The sequence below is a fragment of the Papio anubis genome, chromosome 15 (assembly GCF_008728515.1).
Source record: "Papio anubis isolate 15944 chromosome 15, Panubis1.0, whole genome shotgun sequence".
In the NCBI taxonomy this organism is placed as follows: domain Eukaryota; kingdom Metazoa; phylum Chordata; class Mammalia; order Primates; family Cercopithecidae; genus Papio; species Papio anubis.
Window position 1 is genome coordinate 88,259,495 of NC_044990.1, and position 24,703 is coordinate 88,284,197.

General features: G+C 48.3%; 1 protein-coding gene across 2 annotated transcripts in view; it reads right to left on the minus strand.

The window, feature by feature from the left end:
* The window catches only part of COL4A1 (collagen type IV alpha 1 chain), a 153,284-nt gene that overhangs the window by 15,427 nt on the left and 113,154 nt on the right, over nucleotides 1-24,703 (minus strand). The window contains exons 25-46 of one of the 2 annotated variants that reach the window (XM_021929770.2): nucleotides 22,427-22,618; nucleotides 21,682-21,850; nucleotides 18,852-18,944; nucleotides 18,661-18,765; nucleotides 16,965-17,062; nucleotides 14,952-15,102; nucleotides 14,604-14,717; nucleotides 13,755-13,922; nucleotides 13,531-13,620; nucleotides 12,572-12,724; nucleotides 12,300-12,398; nucleotides 12,098-12,187; nucleotides 10,897-11,036; nucleotides 10,314-10,440; nucleotides 10,137-10,217; nucleotides 9,591-9,689; nucleotides 8,402-8,452; nucleotides 5,849-6,034; nucleotides 4,892-5,025; nucleotides 2,309-2,381; nucleotides 1,373-1,444; nucleotides 42-170 (exon numbers count right to left, since the gene is read on the minus strand). In XM_021929770.2, the coding sequence (XP_021785462.1) occupies nucleotides 42-170; nucleotides 1,373-1,444; nucleotides 2,309-2,381; nucleotides 4,892-5,025; nucleotides 5,849-6,034; nucleotides 8,402-8,452; nucleotides 9,591-9,689; nucleotides 10,137-10,217; nucleotides 10,314-10,440; nucleotides 10,897-11,036; nucleotides 12,098-12,187; nucleotides 12,300-12,398; nucleotides 12,572-12,724; nucleotides 13,531-13,620; nucleotides 13,755-13,922; nucleotides 14,604-14,717; nucleotides 14,952-15,102; nucleotides 16,965-17,062; nucleotides 18,661-18,765; nucleotides 18,852-18,944; nucleotides 21,682-21,850; nucleotides 22,427-22,618 (2,614 nt within the window). The other variant, XM_021929771.2, reaches the window with a different exon arrangement.

The following is a 24,703-nucleotide window of genomic DNA, read 5'->3' on the forward strand; positions in this document are numbered from 1 at the left end:
TGGGCTCCCCATACCACCCTGCACAGGCCAAGCTTTCTCACCTTGCTGGCCTTTGGGGCCTGGAGGTCCCTGAAGCCCTTTCAGCCCTGCGGGGCCCTCAGGACCAGGGAGCCCAGGCTCCCCTTTGATGATGTCGTAAGGACCTGGGGGGCCAGGAGGACCCGGGAGACCTGTGGGAATAGGGAAGGCATTGATCAATTTCACTGCCCACAACTGGGGAGGAAACAACTTTAGGAGGAGAGTCCCAGGTGAAGCTGTCCAAATGGAACATCCTTCTCAAAGGTGAAGTCATCATCAAAACCCAAGTAATCAGATCTTCACAAAACATGTCCAATCTGCACATCTTTGTTATTTAACCTGAAATCCTGAACTCTCGGGCAAAGGCACTGGGGCATCAGTGTAACTCCCCACCGCATTCTGGGCTCTGGGACCCCTGACCACTGCCCTGCAGCCTCACACCAGCCCTCCCAGTGGGGAGAGAAGCTTGTTCTTCCCAGGCAGCCCCCGCTTCTGACATGGAGAGTGCCCTCTGCGATTAGGACGTTTTTCCCACACTCCTCTGAAACCTGCCTTACTGTACAGTACCACGCTGGTCCTCGTCTTTGAGCGATGAATGAACTTAATCCTTCTGCATGACAGGTCTCGGCGTGTGGTAAGAACCACACAAAGTGTGAGGTCCCCTCGGCCTCCCCGTCTTCAGCCCAATACCCTCAACTCTCGCTCCCCTTCCACGCACCCTCCCTCCCCTCCTCTCCTTCCTTGGGTTCCACGTCTCAGGGCATGTGGTTTCTCATTCTCTCTCCCAAAACATGGTTTGGAAAATTAAACGATGCCCTAGAAATATGGTCTGCTCTACAGAGAGGAAGCAGGATGAACACTGTGCTTACACCATTCCCTCTGGAGATGATGTCGTGCTTTTCAGCGCCCTTCATGCTGTGGGCTCCCACCGGTGGAGAAGCCAACAGCACCTTTCCCAGGAAGAATCTGTGACTGTGCAGCAGGAATGTACCCCGTCTCTAAGTGCAAGATGGATTTTCTTCCCTATTATAACTTTCAGTGGTTGATTTCAGGTTAACTTTAGAGCCTTGGGGAGTTTTTGAATTCTGAGCCTGTCAGCGAGACCCTCAGCCACCCCTCCCCTGGAGTTCCCTCAGTCCCGGATTTCTCAGATTCTGCTTCCAGACAAGTTGCTGGTTCAAACGTCAACTACAGGAATCCTGACTTGCTGCAAAGAATTCTCAATCAACTGTTTTGAATAATTTTTGAGTCATTTTACATATGAAAAAGCAAACACCTCAATTCTGTGCATTCCTGGCTTTCACATTTTCACAAAGCACCAGTAAGGTATTCACAGATTAACAAATTCTCCTACCTTTAGCTCCCGGGACACCTTGATCGCCTTGATCACCTTTAATTCCCTGGAGGCCAGGAACACCTTTTGGACCTAAGCAGAGGGAAAACATTGTCTTGCACAGAATTCCCAATGATATACAAATATGTGTGTGTATATATCTCTCTAGTGCACACACATACATGTACACCAATGTATAGATAAATGCATATACACACATATACTCATATATGCCTACCCATATATACACATTCACACAGCTGCTTATGCATGCATGTATACACACATATACACACACATACACACACATATACACACATATATGCATATATACACACATATACACACATAGACGGTGAACAAATTTCCAATTTATCTTCCAGGAAGAAAACAGCATTATTTCTGGTCGCCTGTGTAAAACTTTTGATGAAACTTTTTTCTAGAACCCAGAAGCTACATTTTTATAAACATGCAGCAAACTGTCAAATGATCCAACTAGTGGAGGGGCACAGGGCTCTGTTTTTGGTCCTGATCTGATTCACACATGTCCCCAGTGGGACCACAAGACACCTTGAGGCTGAGACCTGTTTTATTCGCCTTTCATGTGTATCTGACTCGGCAGTAAAAGCTGCAGTGAGTGGGAGCTGGTAAGCATCCCGAAAAATGTGTGTTTAATACATGAATAAATTAATGAATAGCCCAAATCCATGACTTCTTAGTGAGATGTTAATGATCCACTGATTCTTAATAAGAAAATTAGAATGTCTTTATACTGGCATCCATAAGATTATACAAATTGGGCTGCCACACAGAAATGCCGCTTTCAATTTTCAGAGAACAGTATCTCGCCCTGTAATGGCACCGGTGCTATCAGTGCTAAAGTGCCCGAGGCTAGGAAGCTCTTCACACAGCACCTCCTGCTGCAAAGGCTGTGCAGCAAGACCTGTGCTGTCTTACCTTGAAATCCTGGAACTCCTGGAGGCCCCATATCACCCTTAGAGCCTGTGATTCCTGGAGAGCCACCAATGCCCTAGACACACAAAGAGGAGGTTGGAAATTGCTCACGATATGTAGGCTAAGTCTCTCCTGTAACCTGCTAGCTGGAGAACTGAAACAGCCCCTCAGTGTTTTGCTAAGCACATTTGTGAACAAATGGTGCCTTGTGGTTTCTTAAATGATAGAATAACACCACCTCTGCATGTGCCTCAATCGGGAAGCTGGAAAGTAGAAGCATTTGTTTCCCTCCCATGTGTCTCCTCTGCTTGTCCATCCGCAGGGGAGGCCTCTGAGGAGCAGGCAAATGTCCCGCCCTTGCCACCTCCAGCTCCCAGCACGATGCCATGGACAGAGCCAGGGCCCCTCAACACCTGTGATGGCAACACAGCCATCCAGCACCACCCAACAAGCTTTTTTGAAAACTTTCTGCTTAACCCTCGAGTGCAGTCAGTTTTCTTTAGAATTAGTTTCATGTCTTATCTGAAAACTGATTTTAAATATACAAAGAAAATTAAGAAATGCTAAAGAACAAGTATTTTCCTTTACACTATGGCAATATTCTTGTGTTTTAAAATATGGGCTCATTTTCTTTCCATTTCAACACAGTCGTTCCTTTCTCCAGTCGTGGACAGCAACATGTAACAAGTTGTTTTATTTCTTACGTAGATTTGTTTCTTAGCCTTATTTTAAAAGTGTCAAACCAAAATAACATGAACAAATATATACGTATATAAACATATATACAAACACATATTTATACATATGTATGTATAAAGAGACAGACAGACACTGACTGGCACCAGGAATGGGATACATTTCTTTTTTTTTTTTTGAGACAGAGTCTCCTTCTGTCGCTCAGGCTGGAGTGCAGTGGCGCCATCTTGGCTTACTTCAATCTCTGCCTTCTGGGCTCAAGCAATTCTCCTGCTTCAGCCTTCCAAGTGGCTGGGATTATAGGCATGAGCCACCATGCTAACTTTTGTATTTTTAGTAGAAACAGGGTTTTGCCATGTTGGCCAGGCTAGTCTCGAACTCCTCACCTCAGGTGATCTGCCCACCTCAGCCTCTCAAAGTGCTAGGATTGCAGGCGTGAGCTACCAGGCCCAGCCGGGAATGGGGTGTATTTCTATGTTACTGAGGAATAAAAATGGGAATACATGAATATTTGACAAATGACCTATACTTACGTTACTGGAAAACTGCAATATAGCAGTAGGGGCCCGAAAACACATTCACATACACACTCGCTATACTGTGAGATATGCACACAGCTTTGAGGACAGGGAGTGGAGAAACATGACTACTGCGACTCCTTCTAGCCAGTTCTGTGTAATTATTCATAAGCATTTCATAACTGACTGATTCAGAAGTAAATCAGTACCACAGATTGTTTTGCACCTAGCAAGCTTAGCTACTGTGTCCATCCTTGAGAAAGCAGTGCAGTTCAAATTCTCCCTTTAAGGAAGAACATGTGCTGACTTACAGAAGAACCTCGTTTGCTCCAACGTAACTGCAGAGGTCTGTCTCAAATCCCTCCTGCTGTAACATAACTGCAGAGGTCTGTCTCAAATCCCTCCTGCTCCAACATAACTGCAGAGGTCTGTCTCAAATCCCTCCTGCTCCAACATAACTGCAGAGGTCTGTCTCAAATCCCTCCTGCTCTAACATAACTGCAGAGGTCTGTCTCAAATCCCTCCTGCTCCTGATCTCCCCTGACGCACTCTCTCTTTCTCCTAATGTGTGTTAGAGAGAGAGAGACAGACAGACAGATGGAGACAGAGAGAGGAAACAGAGAGACAGACACAGAGAATAAAGCTCTGCTAATCCGGCTATTTGAATGAGCGAGCCACGTAAACACAATCCTTTAGCCATGGATGTGGTTAAGTTAAAAATCAAACCAAAGATCCATGACCACCACTAAGAAGGGCTACATATTCAGGTGCAGCAAAGAGCCAAAGTAACATCACACACACACACATGCAAACACAAATGGCTGCTGGTCGCTTACTGCACCCTGAGATGTGCTCCTCTGAAGGCTTGTCTAAGTCACCACTTAGACTCTGTATCTGGATCAGGCCAGTAAAGAAAGATGGGATATTGCTGGTTATCTTTTATGACTTGAACTGTTCAACTGCAATTCCCAGTACTCCTGCCAATCCTAAGAGGTGGCGGGGCTAGTTTTACAGAATTGTTCTTTGCAAAACAACACTGGCTTGTTTTTTACATTGAGTTTGTAAATAGTTCTTAAATTTAGGCATTGAGCCATAATTTCCAGCAGTATAACATTTCCCTTTTATGGTTCTTGGAAAACTGGATTGTAAAAAAAATGTTACAATAGTTTCCTACTCTGATGCCAATAAAGATGTGGGTTACTGGCAAGAAAGAAAGAAAGAGCTGATTTAGTGGGGATGTGGGAGTATAACACACACACACACACACACACACACACACACACGCACAATACATACACACATAGACACATATGAATACTTGTGGCCAGAAAATACTCCTTTAAAAATAAAAATCTACAAATCGATAACTCACAGGCATGCCCTGGAATCCAGGGTCTCCCTTGGGCCCTGGGACACCGGGTGCTCCTGGCCAGCCTGGATTTCCTTTGTCACCTTTAACTCCATCAATCCCAGGAAGCCCTGGAGGCCCCATGGGTCCCGGAAGTCCTAACGGAAGAGAAGAAAGCCACATATTTGGGGTTAAATATGCACAAGTGTCCCTGGGCTGTGGTGCTATCAATACTGCCACCCACGGGCCCCTCGCTGATACAACACTGGACCAACAATGAGAACCCTTGAGACGGAAATCGAGGCAGGTCCAGGAAGGGAGGAAGGAAGGAAGGGAGGGAGGAAATAGAAACAACACTGTCTCTGATACAGCACTGGACCAACAGTGTGAACCCTTGAGACAGAAATTGAGGCAGGTCTGGGAAGGAAGGAAGGGAGGGAGGGAGGGAGGGAGGGGAGAGGAGGGGGGAGGGGAGGGGAGGGAGGGAGGGGGGAGGGGAGGGAGGAGGGATGAAGGGAGAGAGGGAGGGAGGAAGGGAGGGAGGGAGGAAGGGAAGGAGGGAGGAAGGACAGACAGACATAGAAATGCCACTGGCTCTGTGTCCAAAATGGCCTGTGGTCAGTGGTGCCTGGGCACCTGTGCTACCCCTACAGGGGTCTTCGTTAGAACCCACAAGTGGGCCCAAGTGCTGCGCTGGCTTAAGTCAAACGCCACAGATGGGACGTGTGTCCAGGCTTGTCCAATCATTTCCTTTCTTGCATCTCCCTAATTACATAAATTCCTTGACAGAAAGGATACAAGAAAAGCTTTGACTTGATGGAGGCCAAACACAATTTCAAGCTGCAGTAAATGCTACAGCCTTCTAAATAAAAAAGCTCAGTGGAGAATTTAACTATTTCGTTTAACTATTTCTTTTACACTATTTCCTTTTGTGAATTCTGTCCCAGTCCCCAGCCCTGGCCCCCGGTGAGACGCCCTTACCTGGCAAGCCAGGCTGGCCCTGAGGTCCACGGTCTCCTTTGGGCCCCTCCGTGGCATGGCCTGGGGATCCTGGTAACCCCGGCTGTCCCTGGGGCCCTGGAGGACCCATGAATCCTTGCTCTCCTTTGGATCCAGGAATTCCTGGGCTCCCAGCTAATCCTGGGAAACCCACCTCACCCTTTGAACCTAAACAAGAAAAACAGTTTGAGGTGATGGGAAACGCAGCAGCAGAACAGTAATCTCCAGCGTGGATGGCAGGGATGGGATGAGGCGTGCCTCATCCTGCAGGTACCCCTCAGAGGGGGCTTCCAGGGGCACCAGGGGAAACTGCAGCAAGGGCTCCGATCCCTCCTTCTCTTTAATAACACACAAGAATCTGACCATGGCCTGGCTGGAAAAAGAGCTTAGAATGCTAGGAACCCGGCTACCATTTTTATACTTCTTAAAAGACGTTTTCCACAGCAAAGGCATCTGAATTGTGTTTAGAGACATCTGCAGCAACTGCACTGCTAAAGGAAAGCCTCACTCCACCAGCAAATGAATGGACTGGACAAGCCAATCATGTTATATGCATACAGGGGGACACTACTCAGTCATAGAAAGAAGTGAGCAACTACGGGGCTGGATCTCAAACTAATTATGTCGTGGGAGAGTAGTCAGGCTGAAAAGACTGCAAAGTGCATGGTTTTATTTTTGTAAACTGCCAGAAAAGGCCAACTAACCTAGAGGACCAGAAGGCAGATGGACGGCTGCTTGGGGGCTGGGGAGGGGGCTGGGGAGGGGGCGGGAGGGGGGATTACGAAGCCGCAGAGGAGACTTTTGGGGGAAGGCTGTGCTTGTTATCTAGAATGTGGGGATGTTTTCATGGGTGTAGACCTATGTCAGCCTTATCAAATTGTACACTTCAAATATTTGTAGTTTATTACCTGTCAGTGAAACCGCAATAGAGCAGGTTTACAGGAAAAAAATTCCATGTTTAGTTTTAAACTTATTTTCCAAATTTTACCAATAAAAATGCCAAAATTCTCAGGTTATTTCAAGAGCAAAGGAAAAGGGAATGAAATAGGGTCAAGACCTAAAGTGGTCATTTGGGATGCTCTTCTCCTGGGGATTCTCCCTGATATTTCACACAGCCGTGAGTGGACAACGCAAGGTGCTGTGTAGAGTTTGTGCAAGGGCAGTGGGGCACGTCGGACGGAGCGTGCAGGATCGCATGTGTAGAGTTTGTACAAGGGCAGTGGGGCATGTCAGACGGAGCGTGTAGGATCCCAAGAACAAAGGAAAAGGGAATGCAACAGGGTCAAGACCTAAAGTGGTCATTTGGGATTCTCTTCTCCTGGCGCATCTCCCTGATATTTCACACAGCAGTGAGTGAACAACACAAGGTGCTGTGTAGAGTTTGTGCAAGGGCAGTGCAGCTGTTGGACGGAGCGTGCAGGGTCGCATGTGTAGTTTGTGTAAGGGCAGTGCGGCACGTCGGATGGAGTATGCAGGATCGCATGTGTAGTTTGTGCAAGGGCAGTGCAGCACATCGGACGGATAGTGCAGGATCGCATGTGTAGTTTGTGCAAGGGCAGTGCGGCACGTCGGATGGAGTATGCAGGATCGCATGGCAAGGTAGGAAAGGCAGGGCGGGAACAGCCCACAGCGACCCCTTGAGCAGGTGCATTTGCAGGGCTCTGTGTTTGAGGGAGTCTGTGAGTTAAGGGAGAGGGAAGTGCCCATTTCCAAGGCAGCCCACCCGGCACCAGGTCATCCTTCTCAACCCAGGGGTTCCCAGTGTCAGACCACACCCCTGCCAAGGAAACACTCTGGGCTGGTCTCGGAGAGAACCAGGGGCTGGGAGAAGCAGCACCTCCGTGCCCCTGCTCCTTCTCAGCTGAAGTCCAAAGCCTTCCAGGGCTTTCTGAATCCTCCCACTGAGTGGGATCACTCAGCCAGCCCAGCCACCCGCCATAAGCATGCCCACGGATGCTGTGTGTGAGCTCCTGGCTGCGGCCACCTGTGGCTTCTGTTCCGTGTCGTGCGGCTCACATGCCTTGTATTTTCTGTGTCCCCCTTGCTTTCCCATGAAACGCTCAGCTCTCTGAGAAGAGACTGACTTCCCAAGCTCCTGGCCAACTCTCAGTTGCACTTAGTACTGAGCACATCATGGTTGCGCAGGGCATGTTTTTGTCTAATGGCATGTGCTACATACTGTCCTGCATTCACATAAGTATAACTAGTTCTAGAAAGTCAGAATTTCAATATTCTGATGACCTTCTAGGCATAAAAATGACAGGGGTTTCCCCTTTCTGCTGGAGTTTTATGAAATTAGTCCAAGTAAAAGATAATTCTGATCATGAGTGTACTGCACGCCATTTTGATCCATTAATTAGAGGGGAACCACACGTCTCTTGCAGGCATTGCCCTCTGGGCCCAGCACCCGTCCTCCATCCAGTTGCTGCCTGGCCAACAAGGATGGGGCTTCATCCTGAAGACACTGCCCCTTGTTCTGCTACATCAGGCAGCAGCGGTTGGTTGAAAAGGAAGAGCACAGTGAGCAAAGATTACCTTTGTCTCCTTTGGCCCCTGGAAATCCTGGGAATCCTCTTCCTGGTAGACCTATAAGATGAGCGTAAAATGCAATGTTTCTCTTTACTTAAACAATCCATCAGCAGGTACAACACAAAGCACTATCAACTCTGCAATAATACTATGTATATTTGTGGACTACATAGATATTAGTTAATTGCACCCTTGTAATGAAATGATATTCCTACAGTTATTATAAGATATTCTTGACTGGATGTTCCTAAATTTAGTACTTTTTCCTAAGTACCTTTCAGCTCAGAACCATCATGGCATTTAGCAGAAACGATCTGTGCAAATGAGTATTTGTTTCCTGCTGCCGTCCAGAGATGAGCAAATGGGATTCTCAGACAACCATCCAGCTAATTGCTATTCTCAGGGAGGTGGGGAGAGCCAAAGAGATTTGGGGCAGCAGATGCTGGGGAGATGACAAATGTCAGCAAAGGGCTTGAGGGAAGATTCAAATGGGGGGAAAGGAGTGCAGGGGTATTTTAATGAATTATTTGTATAGAAAAACGAATGTATGTAATATAAAGTTATGGAATAAAAAAAATCAACTTAAGAAAGAGGCCAGAACCAATAGCTGTGGAAGCTCTTGGTGGTCTTCCCAGTGTCCCCCCAACTCAGGGGTGACCTGCTTCAAATGGTGTGTTTATCTCTCTCTTGCATTAAATATGAATATTACTGTGTATGTGATTGTCATCATCACACCTGCACTTCTGTCCAACTTATGGCCAAGTTAAGGCCCATCTGTGACAGGAGCAGACTCAGGGGCCAACCAATATTTCCAACCGTTCCCCCTCAAATGGGGAAATGCTGGGCAGAGAAAAGAGTTTTGTTTTGCTTTGCTTTGTTTTGTCATAGTAACCACAAGGGAAATGGCGAGTGTTCTGACAGCAGGTATTTTATGTGTCTCTGACTCACCACTGAGAGCTCAGGTTATTTCAGGGGAAGATGCCCTAAGTATTTATGGGATAATAAATCCCACTTCCCTTCTTCCCCTCCTCTCATCCCACTCTACTCCGCACGTCCACATCAGTGTTTAAATAGTTGCAGGGATGGGCAGTCTAGGGGCTGCTCTGTGCCCAGCTCTGTCCACTGAACACAGGCAGTCTGCAGGTCTCTGGAAGTGCACGCTGCTGATTCTGATAGATGGGGCATTGGACCATACCTGGTTCACCCTTCTCTCCTGCTGAGCCCGGGATTCCGTCACTGCCTGGCTCCCCTTTCTGGCCAGCTGGGCCTGTGGGGCCAGGCGTCCCAGGAAGACCTCAAAGAGAAAAGTCACATCAGACACCTGCACAACCTCTCACAGCACCCTAGTTGCCATACCAAATGGTCCTTTGCTGATATCCTTTAAGGGAGTCGTTCCCTCCCAAGCACACCTGGTTTTCCTGAGGTCAGTTCTGACTTCCCTTCAGAAAGGACCCTGCATGCTTTCAGCAACACCACTAAACCCTGACCCTCAAAAGCTGGTGACAAAAACTCCATGACAGCTACAAAAACAGTTTGGAGATTTGAGTCCTAGATCCTGCTAGGGACAAGACCTCAGAAAGACCCCGTAACCTGCACTAGACTCAGTTTTCCCATCTGGAAATGGGAGACAGGAGAGTTGGCCTCCCTGCTCCCCATCTGTGATGGGAACCCCTTGGGGCCTCCCATCCCCTGGCCACTCTTCTCTGTGTGCCCGGGCTGTGTCCCAAAGAGGGCCCTCTACCTGCTTCTCCTTTGACACCAGGGATGCCATCCAATCCTGGGAGGCCTTTGTCACCTTTTTCTCCGGGCAGCCCAGGGCTCCCTAAAGAAAAAAAACAAAACACCAGAATATCCATAAGCCTGGGCTTTTCTTTGATTTCTTAGATCCCCAAGTCCAAGAGAAGCCCCGCTCACCTACCTGGATAGCCAACACTCCCAGGAGACCCTTTAAGGCCTGGGGACCCTGGCATTCCTGGGATCCCAATGCTTCCTTTTTCTCCCTTTTCTCCAGGGCTTCCTGGGAAACCTGCTATCCCTTGATCTCCCTGCAAGTAAAAGTCAGGCATGTTAACTTTACATTTGTCCATGGGCATGCATCCGTAGGCATATTATAGATAATGGTATACATTTTGGTGCAATGAAAATTGCATTGCAAAACTCCATTTCCAGATTTCTCGCCAAAGAATCAAAGTCCACTTCTGAATGGAGAGGAAAACTTAAGCACAGCAGAGCCAACCATCTGGTTTCTACTTGCCATCCTTCTTTGCCCTCCATCCTCTCTGTTTTATCCCAGTGACAGCTGTCTCCCACCTTAGCATCTCACCAGTTTCTAGATTCTTCCTTGGGGGAGAGGTAGTGAATACAAGGGGAAGGAGAGGCAGCGCGGGAATCCCTGTGTGTTATGGCTCACTGAGTGTGCTGAGATATTCGCTGAGCATTTCTCACACAGCATCTCCACTGAGCTGCGAGAAGGGGACCTTTCCATGCAGAGTGCTGGTTACCTTTTCACCAGGCAGCCCTGGGATGCCTATGCCAGGTGGGCCTGCCTGCCCTTTCGCTCCTTTTGCACCTTTTTCTCCAGGTAAGCCAGGTGAACCTTGTGGGCCAGGGATGCCAGGCACACCTTTCTCTCCAGGTGTTCCTATAAACACAAACAATTGAAACTAAACTTGGGCTTAGCTAGTGCTGGTATTACAAATGCAAAAGCACTTCCACAGTCAGCCAAGAATGAGATACAAGAACGTGAATCCCCCACAACCAGCCAAGAATGAGACACAAGAACACAAATCCCTCCTGTATCAATCGGCTCATGACCCAGCACATGTCAGTCACCCAGATCACATCAGAGCCACGCTAGGAAATGCCTCTCCTGTCCTTTAAGACCATCATGTTATAAGATGGAAGAAATACATTAACTACCTAGAATATTTACTTTCTCAACAGAATAAAAATCTATCTTATGTTCTTTATTACACAGCCAGCTCTCATCAGCCAGACATCACAGGGACCATGAGGCAGGCAGGATGGAGTCCGTGCACACTCGGTTCTGTGATGCATGTTGATAGCCAAGCTTATTCACACATAGGCATGACCAGCAACCTAGATGCCTATATTTTAATTAAAGTGATAACAGCACCTGATCAAGACTCAGGAGGAGATGGAAAGATGTGCATCCCACCTGAACTCTCCTCCTTTCTGAGTGAGCTCTGAGGACCATCACCACCCAGCCCTTCCCTCACTCTCCTCCTCTTCCCGGCTGCTCTCACTGCAATAGACACTGATGGCAAAGCATTAAGGCTAGTCCAGGCTTGGAGCAGAGGAGTCCAGAGAATCCTTCTGAACTAACACAAGGGGCTCTGGAGCTATGAGCTACTCAGGCTGAGAAGCCTGGATGGAGAAGCCAATGTCTCCTAGGGTCCTAGCCAAGGGGATGGTCACTTGGAGATCATTAAAAGTTGGCTGTATACGGCCCATGTTTTATTACATTAGATGGTAAGTTTTCTTAGCAATGGCCATACTGTCAGCCAAATGCCATCCATCCCTGAGCGGGAGACCATTCAGAGCTGAGGATGCGAATTCGTGTGAAAGACACAGCTGCCTGGATTCTGTCCGTCTCAGCTGAAGAGGATCTCATTCTATAGACATGCCCTACCACTACCACAGGCACACATGCTAGAGAACCCGCTTCTAAACCCAGTTTACCTGGCAAGCCCATTCCACCAACAGATCCTTTTGGTCCCGGAAGTCCTGGAGCACCTGGGGTTCCACTTATACCTGGATCACCTTTAGGTCCTAGAACCATGAAGAAAGCAATATGGCAGCTTGACATCTACAGAAAGAGCTGGCGAACACAGGCCTCATCCCGAGCCCTTGCCACACTGGGGACCGGAACTGCACACCGTACCTGGCTGCCCAGGCTGTCCTGCCTGCCCATCCTTTCCAGGCACTCCCGGGGTCCCAGGGTCTCCTCGGGATCCTTTCTCACCAATTGGTCCAATTTGTCCTACACATCAGAGAAGAAAATAGCAATGAGCTGCATTTGCTTGCAAGCAACTTGCTGCAGAAACACAGGTTGGTTTGGTATTATTTATGGGGGACCCGATAAGACACATTGTCTTATCAGGAGAGACACATAGTGGTTCTGAGCTTGGCCATGAGAAGCCTTCCTGGACTTGCCTTTTTCTCCTTGGTCTCCCTTCTGGCCCTTCATGCTGCCCATGTCCACCTTATCCATGGAGCCAGGCTTGCCAGGGAGACCGACATCCCCCTTATCACCTTTCAGGCCAGGGTCTCCCCTGGGTCCTGAGGAGCCCGGGAAGCCATGGTCTCCTGCAGAGGAAAGAGAAGGCGCCGGTGAGCCTGGGCCAGTGTTGCAGAGATGCTCGTAAGGCTTACATTCTTGTTGACTGGGAGAGCAGCTGACAAAGAGGCTACAAAGCACTAATAACGTGTCCAAAATGGCATTAATGGCCAGTGTCTGAGACACAGAAGAATCCAACCCCAGGTAAATGAGCAGTAAAAAGCCATTGTCTACAATTCATTATTCGCTAATAACTCTAATGCTTGTGACTTGGCTTTCAGGTTTAGATAACTTACATTTCTCTCCTTCCTACGTATCTTTACCACTCTTATTCACAGTGCCCCTCAGTTCTATACAAAATAATAGAACAGGAATGTTACCATTCTACTAAACAAACGACCTTTTCATCTGTCATATTTGCAGTATTTCTTTTTAAAAGACACTATTTTGGATCAACTTCAAATAACAAGATAAGAAATAAAGACGAAGCCTTGTAAACTTGCGCAGGTTGCTAATTTGAGTCTAAGGACTCGGTCCCTGTGTCTTGGCATGGCTGAAGATGCCACCATTTCTCACAAGAAGAATCTCATCTGTGCCAAGAAGGAAGGCCCAATTTCTTTCTGATGTGCTTGGCCAAGCACAGTTTCAACCCCATGTGCACTGAGCACCAGGAATCCTATTGGAAGAAGGGGGTCTCCTAGCCTTTGGCTTGATGTTCTTAACTTCTTTTGTGGGCCTCTGAAAGTGAAACATGATCTATGACAACTTGGGAATTTCCCAAGTGGCATCGAAAAATAGACACAAGATGAGCTTCTAGGGTTATCAGTTCCCCTACCTTTTTCACCCGGTAATCCCGGAACACCCACTGGTCCTGGTGAGCCCGGCTGCCCGGGGGTCCCCATGACGCCCATTTCTCCCTTGGAACCTGTGGCCAAAGGAAAGGACTGTGAGTATTTCCTCGCTCTGAATGCTGACAGTAAATGCTAAGAGTCATAAAAAGAATAAGGTGAGGCCCATGTCCTCATGACGGATCCAGGCAGAAGTTCAAAAATCACTTACCCGGAAACCCAGGAATCCCAGGAGACCCCTGCTGTCCAGGAAGGCCAGGGAGCCCTGACTGTCCTGTTACGCCAGGAAGTCCTTGAGACCCTTTATCTCCTTTAGGGCCTGGCATGTCCAGTCCGGGGAATCCGGGGAAACCCTTCTCTCCTTTTATTCCAGGAGGGCCTGCCGTTGGGTGAAACGCAAATAACTTTTAGCAGAATTTACAGAATGATCTACAATGTACAGTGCTCTGTTTAACTATGACTTTCTGCAGAAAGCACGTGAACATGCCCACACTGGGGGCTTCAATGGATCATCTGTTAGGTGTTGATGTTTGGGGTCATCAGGATAATCAAATGGCTCTTGTTCTAAAAGAAAAGCACCTCCCTTTCCTGTCATTGAGAGTCAGCAACGCCACCCTAAGCACCACCACTGCCTTGCCACAGTATTTAGGACTTGGGCTAGTTTTACTCTAATTTCCATGCACCACCTTAATTCTATGATTATTACCATCAAAGGCAAAGCTAGGTTCTAGATATGGACGCAATTAAATTATCCACAACTAATGAACCCTCCTATGGAAAGGTAATATAGAGACATCAGTTAGAATAAAATGTAAAATGTGACTGAGTATACAATAAAGGAAAGGTCTCTTTGGCACATAATCTCAGTGGGTGGGAAAAAAATCTGGGACTACATTTAAGCAAACAATCAAACCTATTTTCACAAACTGGAGTTTTATTTTTTCTCTTTTTATCTCACACCTTGTGCTAAGCTTCCCTTCACAGAGACCCCAGCCTCATCTCCCATCCTTCAGGAAAACATGCTTTTGGGAAGGGATAATTCTAGAAGCATGTCACTCACCCGACAACCCCGGTGGTCCCTGTCCTCCAGGGGGGCCCCTAGCTCCAGGGGGGCCGATTCCTGGAACTCCTGGAGACCCCACGGAGCCTGGCAATCCAGGAGGCCCCGGTTCACCTGGAGAAGAAAAACTGAGAATAAGCTGTGCAGGAGCAGCGGCATGTTTCCCGGCATAGGAGACCCACGCACACAAATGGCCCCAGCAACAGAATGCCAGGAGCTCTAGGCCTCCAGGATTTGCATCGTTCGTTCAACAAATACATATCAAATATACGCGGTAGGGGCTCTGGGAATGCAAAAGTAAGCACATCCCATCCTTGAAACCGTTCAGAATGATCTGCAAGAAGTTACCTCTGATCCCCTGAAGCCCAGGGGGTCCAATCGCTCCGTGTTCTCCAGGAATACCTGGTACCCCAATGCTCCCCTTCTCCCCGGGTGTGCCAGGAATGCCAGGAAGACCTGGCAAACCTTTGAGTCCCGGTAGACCAACTCCAGGCTCTCCCTGAAAATCCCCAAAGCACAGAGAAGCAAATTGATTTGCAAAGTCAATATTTTTATCAAACCAATAGCGTAAGTGAAGACTTAATAGATACTGCCAATGCATTTAGTAAGAATATTATCTGTTCAACCCTTTTCAAGTGTTTGCAAAGCTTCCTCATACCTATTACATCTTTTCAATCTCACCACAAGCCCTGTAGGTGGGTAACTTATATTGTTTTCATTTTACAAAGGACGAAAAGCAAGGCTCCCCATGGATAAATGACATTCTTCTCAAGTCTTCTGTCCTGAGCTTGTCCCCTCAACTCTGCAGCCTGGTGCCTGTGACAAAGCACTGACCCTAAGTAACCAGTAAAATGCCAAATATGATTTGTGAGTAGTTAATGGAGTTCTTCCTAAGAGATGGCAAGGTTCCAGGGCTAGCATGGACACCAGTTATTTAGTTTTTTGGATTAATGAAAGTTTCACAGTAAACTAAGCACTTTAAACTATGGCATGACTCACTGGGCTTTGCTAGATACAGATGATTAAAATAAAGGGTGAGGGTGCCTTGGAAACAGCCTAGATTAGGCACAGATGTAAGGCTCTGAAGCAAGCAGGTGGCCATGATGTCACCGTGCTTCACTGGTGTCCCCTGTCTGCAAATGATATTTCCAGAGAGGGAGGATTTGGACACTAGTGGGCAGTGGTAACTTCTCTACACGTCCCAGAAGGAAATTTTCAAAATGGAATGAACTCCATCAAGGGGATTCTTGAAGAAGCACGGTATCTTAAATCACAAACTAAATCTTTCATTCCCATTCCATTAGGCATTTACTAACTCCTGAGTCTTGCACTAAGTTTAAGATGATCCGCATGCTGCCGTGGTTGACTAAATGTTCAAATGCAACGTAGGTTATCAGGGGAAGCTGGTGGCGGGTTGTACAAAAACAAAGGTCCAAAGGTTTCTCTTCAGCCTTGCCACCAGAGGAGGGCACCCTGCTGTCATGTATTTCTTGGGAAGAAATCCGCCCTGGGATCGCAGAGGCGCGGCCCCTGTGGTGCCCACCTGCCCTCTCCTGATGGACAGGGAGCAGGCCCCACCTGGGTCCGTCACTGGTGACGTTTATCAATGGCTGTTGGCCCTTTCTCCCGTTTGGTACCAATGCCTTCCAGCAGTTTCACATCGGTTCCTTACAATTGGGACAGGAAAGGATCTAACTGGTAGTCACTCACATTCGCTGAGCAGAATTTCAAGTATAGGCAAGTTGGTAGCAGAATATTTGAGGGCAAGGAGAATCCTGACTTCACCCTGTACCAACAGTTCTCAAGCTGGGCAACCTGGTCGCCCTAGTAACATTTGCCAATGTCTGGAGGTATTTTCAGTTGTGACTGGGTGGAAGGGGGTGCTCTTTTGGTGACGCATCGGTGGAGGGAGGGCTGCTCCTGCCAAAAGCACTACAAAGGCACAGGGTAGGCCCCACAGAAAAGAACTATTGAACCCAGAATGCCAGTGGTGCTGAGGCTGAGAAACTGTCCTGGGTGACTATGCTTTCTTTCAGGACAGTGGCTTTCAAACAGCGTTCATCTACTTCTCACAGTAAGAAACATATTTTACCCTGAGTTCTGGCTTACACAGGCAAGAACATGTCTGTCATACAATTTCATAAAATTGAAACAAATGTTTCATAAAATCAAAACAAATATTTCCCCTCAAAATACTCACTTCCATGTGCTATATTCTCTATTTCTATTCTATGCTATTTCATCAAAAACAGAAACCTGCTGGCCCAACATGTCCTGGGAGGTTCATAACCTGCGTTTTTTCTGTCCAACTAATAATAAGGATGGGGGAGAAGGGTCATTGAGGGAATGCTTGGCACCCACCTTCTGGCCCTGCACACCTGGGTTCCCAGGTAAGCCATTAAATCCTGGGCGACCTGGAGTCCCTGGAGGCCCCATGTCTCCAGGTAAGCCATCAACACCTGTTTTGAAGAGTTAAAAAAAAAATTCCAATTACAATGCTGTTCCCCACTTTCTTCACTTTTAGTCTTGCCCAAATATGCCGACTTGATCTGAGAAGGTCAATGGTGGAGGCCTTCGGAGGTGGCTGGAAGAGGCCAGGGGAGACTGCCCAGCAGAGGGCGTCGGGTGCGCTGCTGCCTCTTCCAGCACCTCTGCCCTCCTCTTTCTCTCTCCTTTCCTTTTCTTCTGTTCTCTTCAAACTTTTCTTTCCCTACCTACTCTCCCCAAACAAAATAAACCCCTTGGTGCCTGCCCATGAGAAGGGCACTTTTACTCATCTACTCAAGGTGTGGTTAGAGGGGCAGGGGCACCATCATCTCATCAGAAACGCAGACCCCAGGCACCTATAAGGCATGCCCACTTTTCAAGATCCCACAGGATCTGTCACTGAAGGACACCTGCCCACTGTCTGTGCCCCGCCCTGGAAGCTCTGATGGGCCGTGAAGCTGGCCAGCCACTCGTTCAGACCCTTTGTATGCAATGCTGAGGTCTCTGATGTCCAGTAATTTGTAAGTCTGCAATGGCACAGGCCCAAATCACACCCCCTGTAGGGCTGCTGCACAGATAGGGTGTGACCTAGAGTGGCTGTCCTCCTTTCTGCCACAAAGCCAAGCAACTCCATGTCACACGGGCCATGGTCTCTAGTGAAGGAGGCACTGCGTGAGGCAATGGGGGAATGTGAGGGAGTCGTGAGTGTGGCGAGGCCTCAGTGCCTGGCCGCCCTGAACACGGACGCTCTGCTGCCTGCCCAGCCTGAGGGAAGCAGCCGTGGTGTAGGTAGGCATTGCGTGGCTGTCAGAGGAAAGGGGCTGTCGTCTCCTTTCTCCAAGCTAGCAGCCTACAGCAGTAAGGGTAGATGGGGCCTGGAGCCGCTGGGTAGGAAGCCTGGGAGCCTGGAGGAGATTTCAACCTAAGTTTGACTGCATGGTGTGTTATACAAAGACAAACTTCCTTATACAATACATCCCTTTTGTGCTCACAGCACCTTCTCCTCAGTCCTGAACAAAAGGATGTGATGACAAGTGTGTTGATCAGAGTCTACCTGAAGGACAAGTAGACCTAAGAAATGTGAAAAGCAGGGAAAAAAGAAATTCCCTCCTTACCTCCTTCCAGTGTCACTTCAGCAGGAAGTGACGGCTCTAACACCCATAGGACTCCTCCCCTCGGAGCAAAGTCCCCTCCCTACAACTCCCTGCACCTCCCCTTGGGCGCTCCCCCAACTCCCAACCCACGCTAGCTGTGTTCAGGTGGACTGCAAGTCTTCCTCACAGATAAAAGCAAACACCTGGAAGGTGGGTTTCAGCAGGCGCCGTTGGTGGCAGTGTCCATGCAGCTTGCACAGCCTTAGCGTCCCATCTTCCTAACCAATCCCTACACTACAAGGCAGCTATTGCATAGAAGCGCCTGAAATCGCTGTGCTCAGCACCGCTTGGGCTCCTCAGAAAGCCTCCCTGAACAGCAGTCACCAGCTTCTATGGTGTTTTTATGTCTACTACCCCCTCTTTTCTCACGGAAGTCACAGGCAGACCAAAGGCTCGCATCCGTCTGGCAGGGTTACCTTTGGGGCCGGGGGGCCCTGGAAATCCAATTCCTGGCTGGCCCACAGCACCCTTCTCTCCTGGCAGGCCTGGCCTTCCTGGGGTTCCAGGAAAGCCTCGGTCTCCTGTGGTGAGAAAGACCAACGGTCAGCTTGAGAAAAACGTGAGGAAACTCTTGTGGTGTCCCGGTGAGCTGGAATTCCAACCGTACCTTGGGGACCTGGGAAGCCTGGGGACCCCGGCAGTCCTTCTGCTCCAGGGGGGCCTGGTAAAGGAACAACTTTTCCTGGTTCACCCTTTGGACCTAGGGGAAAAAAAAAAAGCAAAGACAACAGATGAAGGAATGGGGACCACATGGCACAGAGCGAGGACATGCAGTGGGTGGGCTGCGTACCACATCCCACCCAGCACCACGAGTGCCCGGAGAGCAGAGCCTCTGTCTGTTCTCCATTTCTTCCTGCGCGGAGAGCAGAGCCTCTGTCTATTCTCCACTTCTTCCTGCGCGGAGAGCAGAGCCTCTGTCTGCGTTCTCCACTTCTTCCCCCAGCGCTTCTAGGATCTTTCACAGAGAGCTACGCTTCTCCCCAAAACGCATATCCAAAATGACCAAGATGTTTGTTAGATATAAGAATCCCTTAAGAGTCCACAATTAAGAGTCACAAGCAGCTGAAAAATCTACAACAACAACATGTAAGATGACTTTGGGTGATTTCTCAGTGAGTCGGTCTCAAAAAGTCAAAATACTTTTGCTGTTCTCTCTCAATTTACCAAAATCTAAGTTGCTTTGAGGTTGACCTAAATTACATTCATTTGGTGGTAAATTATCCAAACAACATGATCTGTGGGTGATTACAAGTGATTCATTATCCGCAGTGGTGCAGCTGGAGAGCTCTGTGCTCACTTGAGCAGCACAGGCAAAACCATCCTTCCTCCCAAGCCAGGAAGCACAGCCCCAGTCCCCTGGGCACTCATACCTAGGAGAGCCACTGGAGTGTCAGGGTTTTGCTGTTAAGAAAGGACCAAAGGGTTCCCCTTCAAGAATGTATGCACCGAATCTTCGTATACCTTGTAAGGATTCAAGCTATGTAGGGCCTCCCCAGAACAGCCAGAACATTCTTTAGCTATAGACTGTGGGAAACATCAACTGACTGACCCTAGGAAATACCTGCTGTTGGTGACACACACCCCTGGGCGCCAGGCTTTTATGATCACCACAGTTAAACACAGCTCTGGCAGATTAAAGACGTCTGTTTTCTGATCTCGAAGCTAATTGGGTCCGGATGGCCAAGGATCCCTACAGCTGTGGGCAGAGGATCAACAGCCCTGTTCCCCCTCCCCAGAAGCCTTCTTCCCCATCTGCTAGTGTATATTTGTTAATACTCCAGCTGGTTTCTCTGATGGTAGTTTCTCACCAAAAGAAAGGCTAATTCCCTTCGACAGCTCCGAAAATCTGCAGATGTCACAAGCACAAAGACAGCACTTGATTTGTTGACTGTGGAATCAAGAGACCCAAGGGAAAGTGATCAGAAGTCCCTATGCCTGGTTCACCAAAGTCCTCCTCCATCAAACCCGGTATCACCCTACCTCTAACGGAGTCATAAAAGAGACATTTCTGGGACCCTTCTAAACAAAGAACAGCCATCAACGGCGTCAGAACTTGATGCTAAGAACTCACTGATGACACAGCAGGGAAAAGGATAAGAGCAACAGTTATGTTAGCACACTACACCTGGGCTTCCATCAAACGCTGGCTGACATTTCCCATGCCGGAATGCTTAGGAACTGGACTGTGTGTGAGTGTGTGTTGTTGTTTGTTTGTTTGTTTGCTTTTGAGACAGTGTCTTGCTCTGTCATCCAGGCTGGAGTGCAATGGTGCGATGCTGCAATGGTTGCTCACTGCAACCTCTGCCTCCTGGATTCTAGCAATTCTCCTGCCTCAGCCTCCCAAGCAGCTGCGATTACAGATGCCAGGGTTTCACCATGTTGGCCAGGCTGGTCTCGAACTCCTGATCTCAGGTGATCTGCCCACCTTGGCCTCCCAAAGGGCTAGGATTACAGGCGTGAGCCACCACACCTGGCACCAGCTACTTTATAAATAACTATGTTTTTTAAGGTTTACTAGTTACATATTTTTAATCACTTTAAGTCCTTTCACTCACTTTTACAACTTTCTGAATGTTTCCTAGCAATGTGCATTTACTTCCCTCATCTACGCACAAGGCATTCCTGGCCTCTCCTCGTCTCATTATGGGATTGTGCTCTCATTATGGGAGCACAAGGAGTGCTCCATGTCTACTGGGAATCGCAGTCAGCTAATCAACTATTAGCACCTGCTGTGTGCAAGGCCCAGCGCCACACCCACCTCCCACTGGCCCTGAAAATAAGCAAGTCATGGGAGAGGAGAATGACAAGGGAGTCCACACTCATCCCTGCTACCGGTTCTCTGGAAACCCTCTGAACAGGCTGTGCCAGAGGGCAGGGACCACATCTGTGGTTTTGACCACGTCTTGTCAATGCTCAGCATAGAGCTTCGTGTGTGATTCACTCAGAAAACAGCAGACAACTAAAACCACCATGGAATGAAATCACCATTGCGCTGTGGGGCCTCTGTAAATCCGTTCACAGGTGTCTGCCTACTGTGAAGAGGTGGAGATCACACCACTCGGGCTACACAGAAGCCAAAATGGGCTGCTCATCGGGAAAAGTCCAATGGGTAAGGAGAGGAAAATGACTTGAACTCAGTGTGACTTCTACGTAAAGGCTGATTTTAGCTGGTGCGTGCTGTATGCTTACTTATGAGGACTGTAAACCCAAGTTCTTTTTAGGGAGAACCTGCATATTACCTGGCCCATCACATACATGAGGAAAGGAAGGCACAAAAGGCAAAAGGCTTGCCCAGGTCCCACCCAAACTCCTGGAAGAATCAAAGCCAAGTGTGAGCCCCAGCCTATGCGAGCCCCGGGACTCTGTGTGCACCCGAGGTGCCTGCGCCCACCTCCGTTTACAACTTCAGGCTGCACCAGGAGTTTCTCAGGCCTCACCTGGCAGGCCTGGGGACCCAGGGCCTCCAGGAAAGCCTGCTTGTCCTTTGTCACCAATGGGACCAGTAGGACCATATCCTGGAGGCCCAGGGGGGCCGGTGTCACCACGACTGCCTGGGAATCCAACTCCTCCAGGGGGACCACGCTCTCCTTTCAATCCTACAGAACCCTGACGTGAGAAGAGGAAAAAGACACTGTTACCAGAGACAAACCAACACCCCGTCCTTATCACATTCTTCTGACATCTGTGGTCAATAAGTACTAGAGTTCACTAGTTCACACTATTATTTACTTCATCTACCCTCCCAGGAGGGCCACCTTGTAGTTAATAAGTGAAACCAGCATTCTTCTCCCTTAGATGAGCATTCTCCCTCCCTCATCTACTTAGTGAGATACTTTAGAGAACGAGACGTTGATACCTGGAATCTTTTGAAAACAATGACATGAATACTATTAACTTCAGATTTCACCTCCCATCCAAAGCAAAAAGATACACAAACACATCGGTTCCGTTCCCCCAAATGCATCAGAAGACACTGATCTGTTATCATCTAATTATTTGTCAATAGTAACTGGCAATGCCTAGGTTTATAGACTTAAGTTGTTCCATGAACCATGAAACAAGTTCATTTGTGCCATCATCAAGGAGATAGAAATACATAGATATGATTCAAATTACTCATTTCTTGATTCTTTGCAGATCCACATTGTAAAATGCACATTCAAAGTCTGGAGATAAACATACCGGCGAGCCCTTGGGGCCAGGAAGACCCGCATGGCCATCTCTTCCAGGAGAACCCGCTCTCCCTGGCATGCCGGGCTGTCCTGGAAAGCCTGGGTCTCCTTTGTCACCTTTGAGCCGCAGGTCGAAATAAATCTCACCAGGCTCCCCCTTGGCTCCTGGCTGGCCGATCAGCCCTGGTGTACCTTGAGGCCCCTATAAGAACAAAGCTTTGTGATCCACAGAAGAACCCATCCACGAAGCACACCAGTGTGACTGTAACACAGGCAACCACAGAATCAAGAAGCCGCCTTCTTGAAAATGGTCATGCATTCACACCTCATCATTCATTTTCTAGATGCAAGCCAGGAGCTCTGTGACAAAGCCCTGGTCTGCTGTACTTCTTGTGTTTTTAAGAAAAATACTTATCTTAATTAGGTATTTCAAACAGAGACCTGGATGGGGCAGAGGGAGTTACAGTGTGGCTTGGGGCACCCAGCTCTCCTCAGGGAGCTTTCTTTCCCTAACAACTGCTCAACATTCACAGGAGCACGCAGCACCTATCAGGAGGTGCTGACTGATGTGTGGTTCATTATGCAGCTTCAGTCATGGACAGACTCAAAGCACAATCGCTGTCCTCAGCTCTGCCTGCTGCCTCAGCCCCACCGGCACGCAGAAGCCTTTTCTCCAGCTTCTGGGCCCAGTGAGCCACCCGTCAGCACCTCCTGGCCAGTGCTGAATACTCCTGTGAATACTGAACAGGTTTCCTTTTATGCTCATGCCCAGAATTCCAGAAGAGATAAGGACTTCCAGGGCACCAGTGAGAGAGGAAACTCGGAGTGGGCACCGGGCCAGCTCTATAAGAAGTTATGTCGAGTCAGTAGAGTCAAATTGACTTTCCCAAGAGACTCACACGAGAACATTGCTCAGTTCCTGGAAAGTTAAATCTGCAAAGAACACCCATACCCACAATGGTTTCTCCTCCAGCATCCTGAGACTTGGATTTCACACACACACACACAAAAAAACCAGAAAAGGTTTCAAATAATTGTCCCATTTACTTGTTCACTTAGGCCTGAGAAAGGCATCTTCAAAATCCCTGTTGACTTGGCAGAATTTTAACTCTGGCACAATTCACTTAATGTGAATTCTTTTTCATAAACTTCCTTTCAAAAGGTTCTTAGATATATATGAATCACTCACATGCACACACTTCTGTGTGTGCATATACTATGTGCTTCTCAAAGGAGGGAGTTGGTCGACCAAGGACAGACCAACATTTGCCCAATCTTTAGATTGAACATATGGCGAGTATTGCTTACCAGCCTGCTAGGCATTACGACCCTTTCTATGGCATCTCTGACCCTTATTGCAGCTCTGCAAGGAAAGCATGGAAACCAGGACATAGCAGAGGAAGAAGCTGATACTCAAAGAAGTGAGGTGATAGATCCAAGACTAACCAGCCAGAAAGTGCTGGAACTGGGATCCATATTTATGCATTTCCAGCTGCAAAACTTGTATCTTATGCCTGTGCCCCTGGAGTGCTAAGGAGAGTTAGGTATGGTTACTAAAATCTGCCCATTACACAGCAGGAGAGGTGAGGCTTGAAGGACCTCTGTGTCCTGCTCAAAGTCAAACAAACTGCATATATGGGACTAACCTAAATGGGGCTGACTTGCGTTCCTGCCTGAATTGCTTCCTAAGAGCTAAAAAATTGCAGGCTAAGGAACGGGAGAAGCTGCTCTTCTTCCCGTTTCCATCTTCCATGCCAACCACAATGCACTGACTCCTGGGTCAATCCTGTCAAGCAGGCTTCCAAACGTACAGAGAGAGTATGCGGCAACTCTCTGCGCTGTTCAATATGACTTGGAAAGTTAAATTAAATAACACAAAAAATGCAGTTCCTCCGTCACAGTGACTGCATTTGTTTTCGTTTTTTGTTTGTTTTGTTTTGCTTCGTTGAGACGGATTTTTGCTCTTGTGGCCCAGGCTGGAGTGCAATGGCGCCATCTCGGCTCACTGCAACTTCCGCCTCTCAGGTTCTTAAGAGATTCTCCTGCTTCAGCCTTCCGAGTAGCTGGGATTACAGGCATGCGTCACCACACCCGGCTAATTTTGTATTTTTAGTAGAGACGGGACTTCTCCACGTTGGTCAGGCTGGTCTCGAACTCCCGACCTCAGGTGATCCGCCCGCCTCGGCCTCCCAAAGTGCTGGGATTACAGGCGTGAGCCACCATACCCAGCAGTGACTGCATTTCGAAGACTCAACAGCCACCACTGGCCAGCAGCTGCCAGATCAGA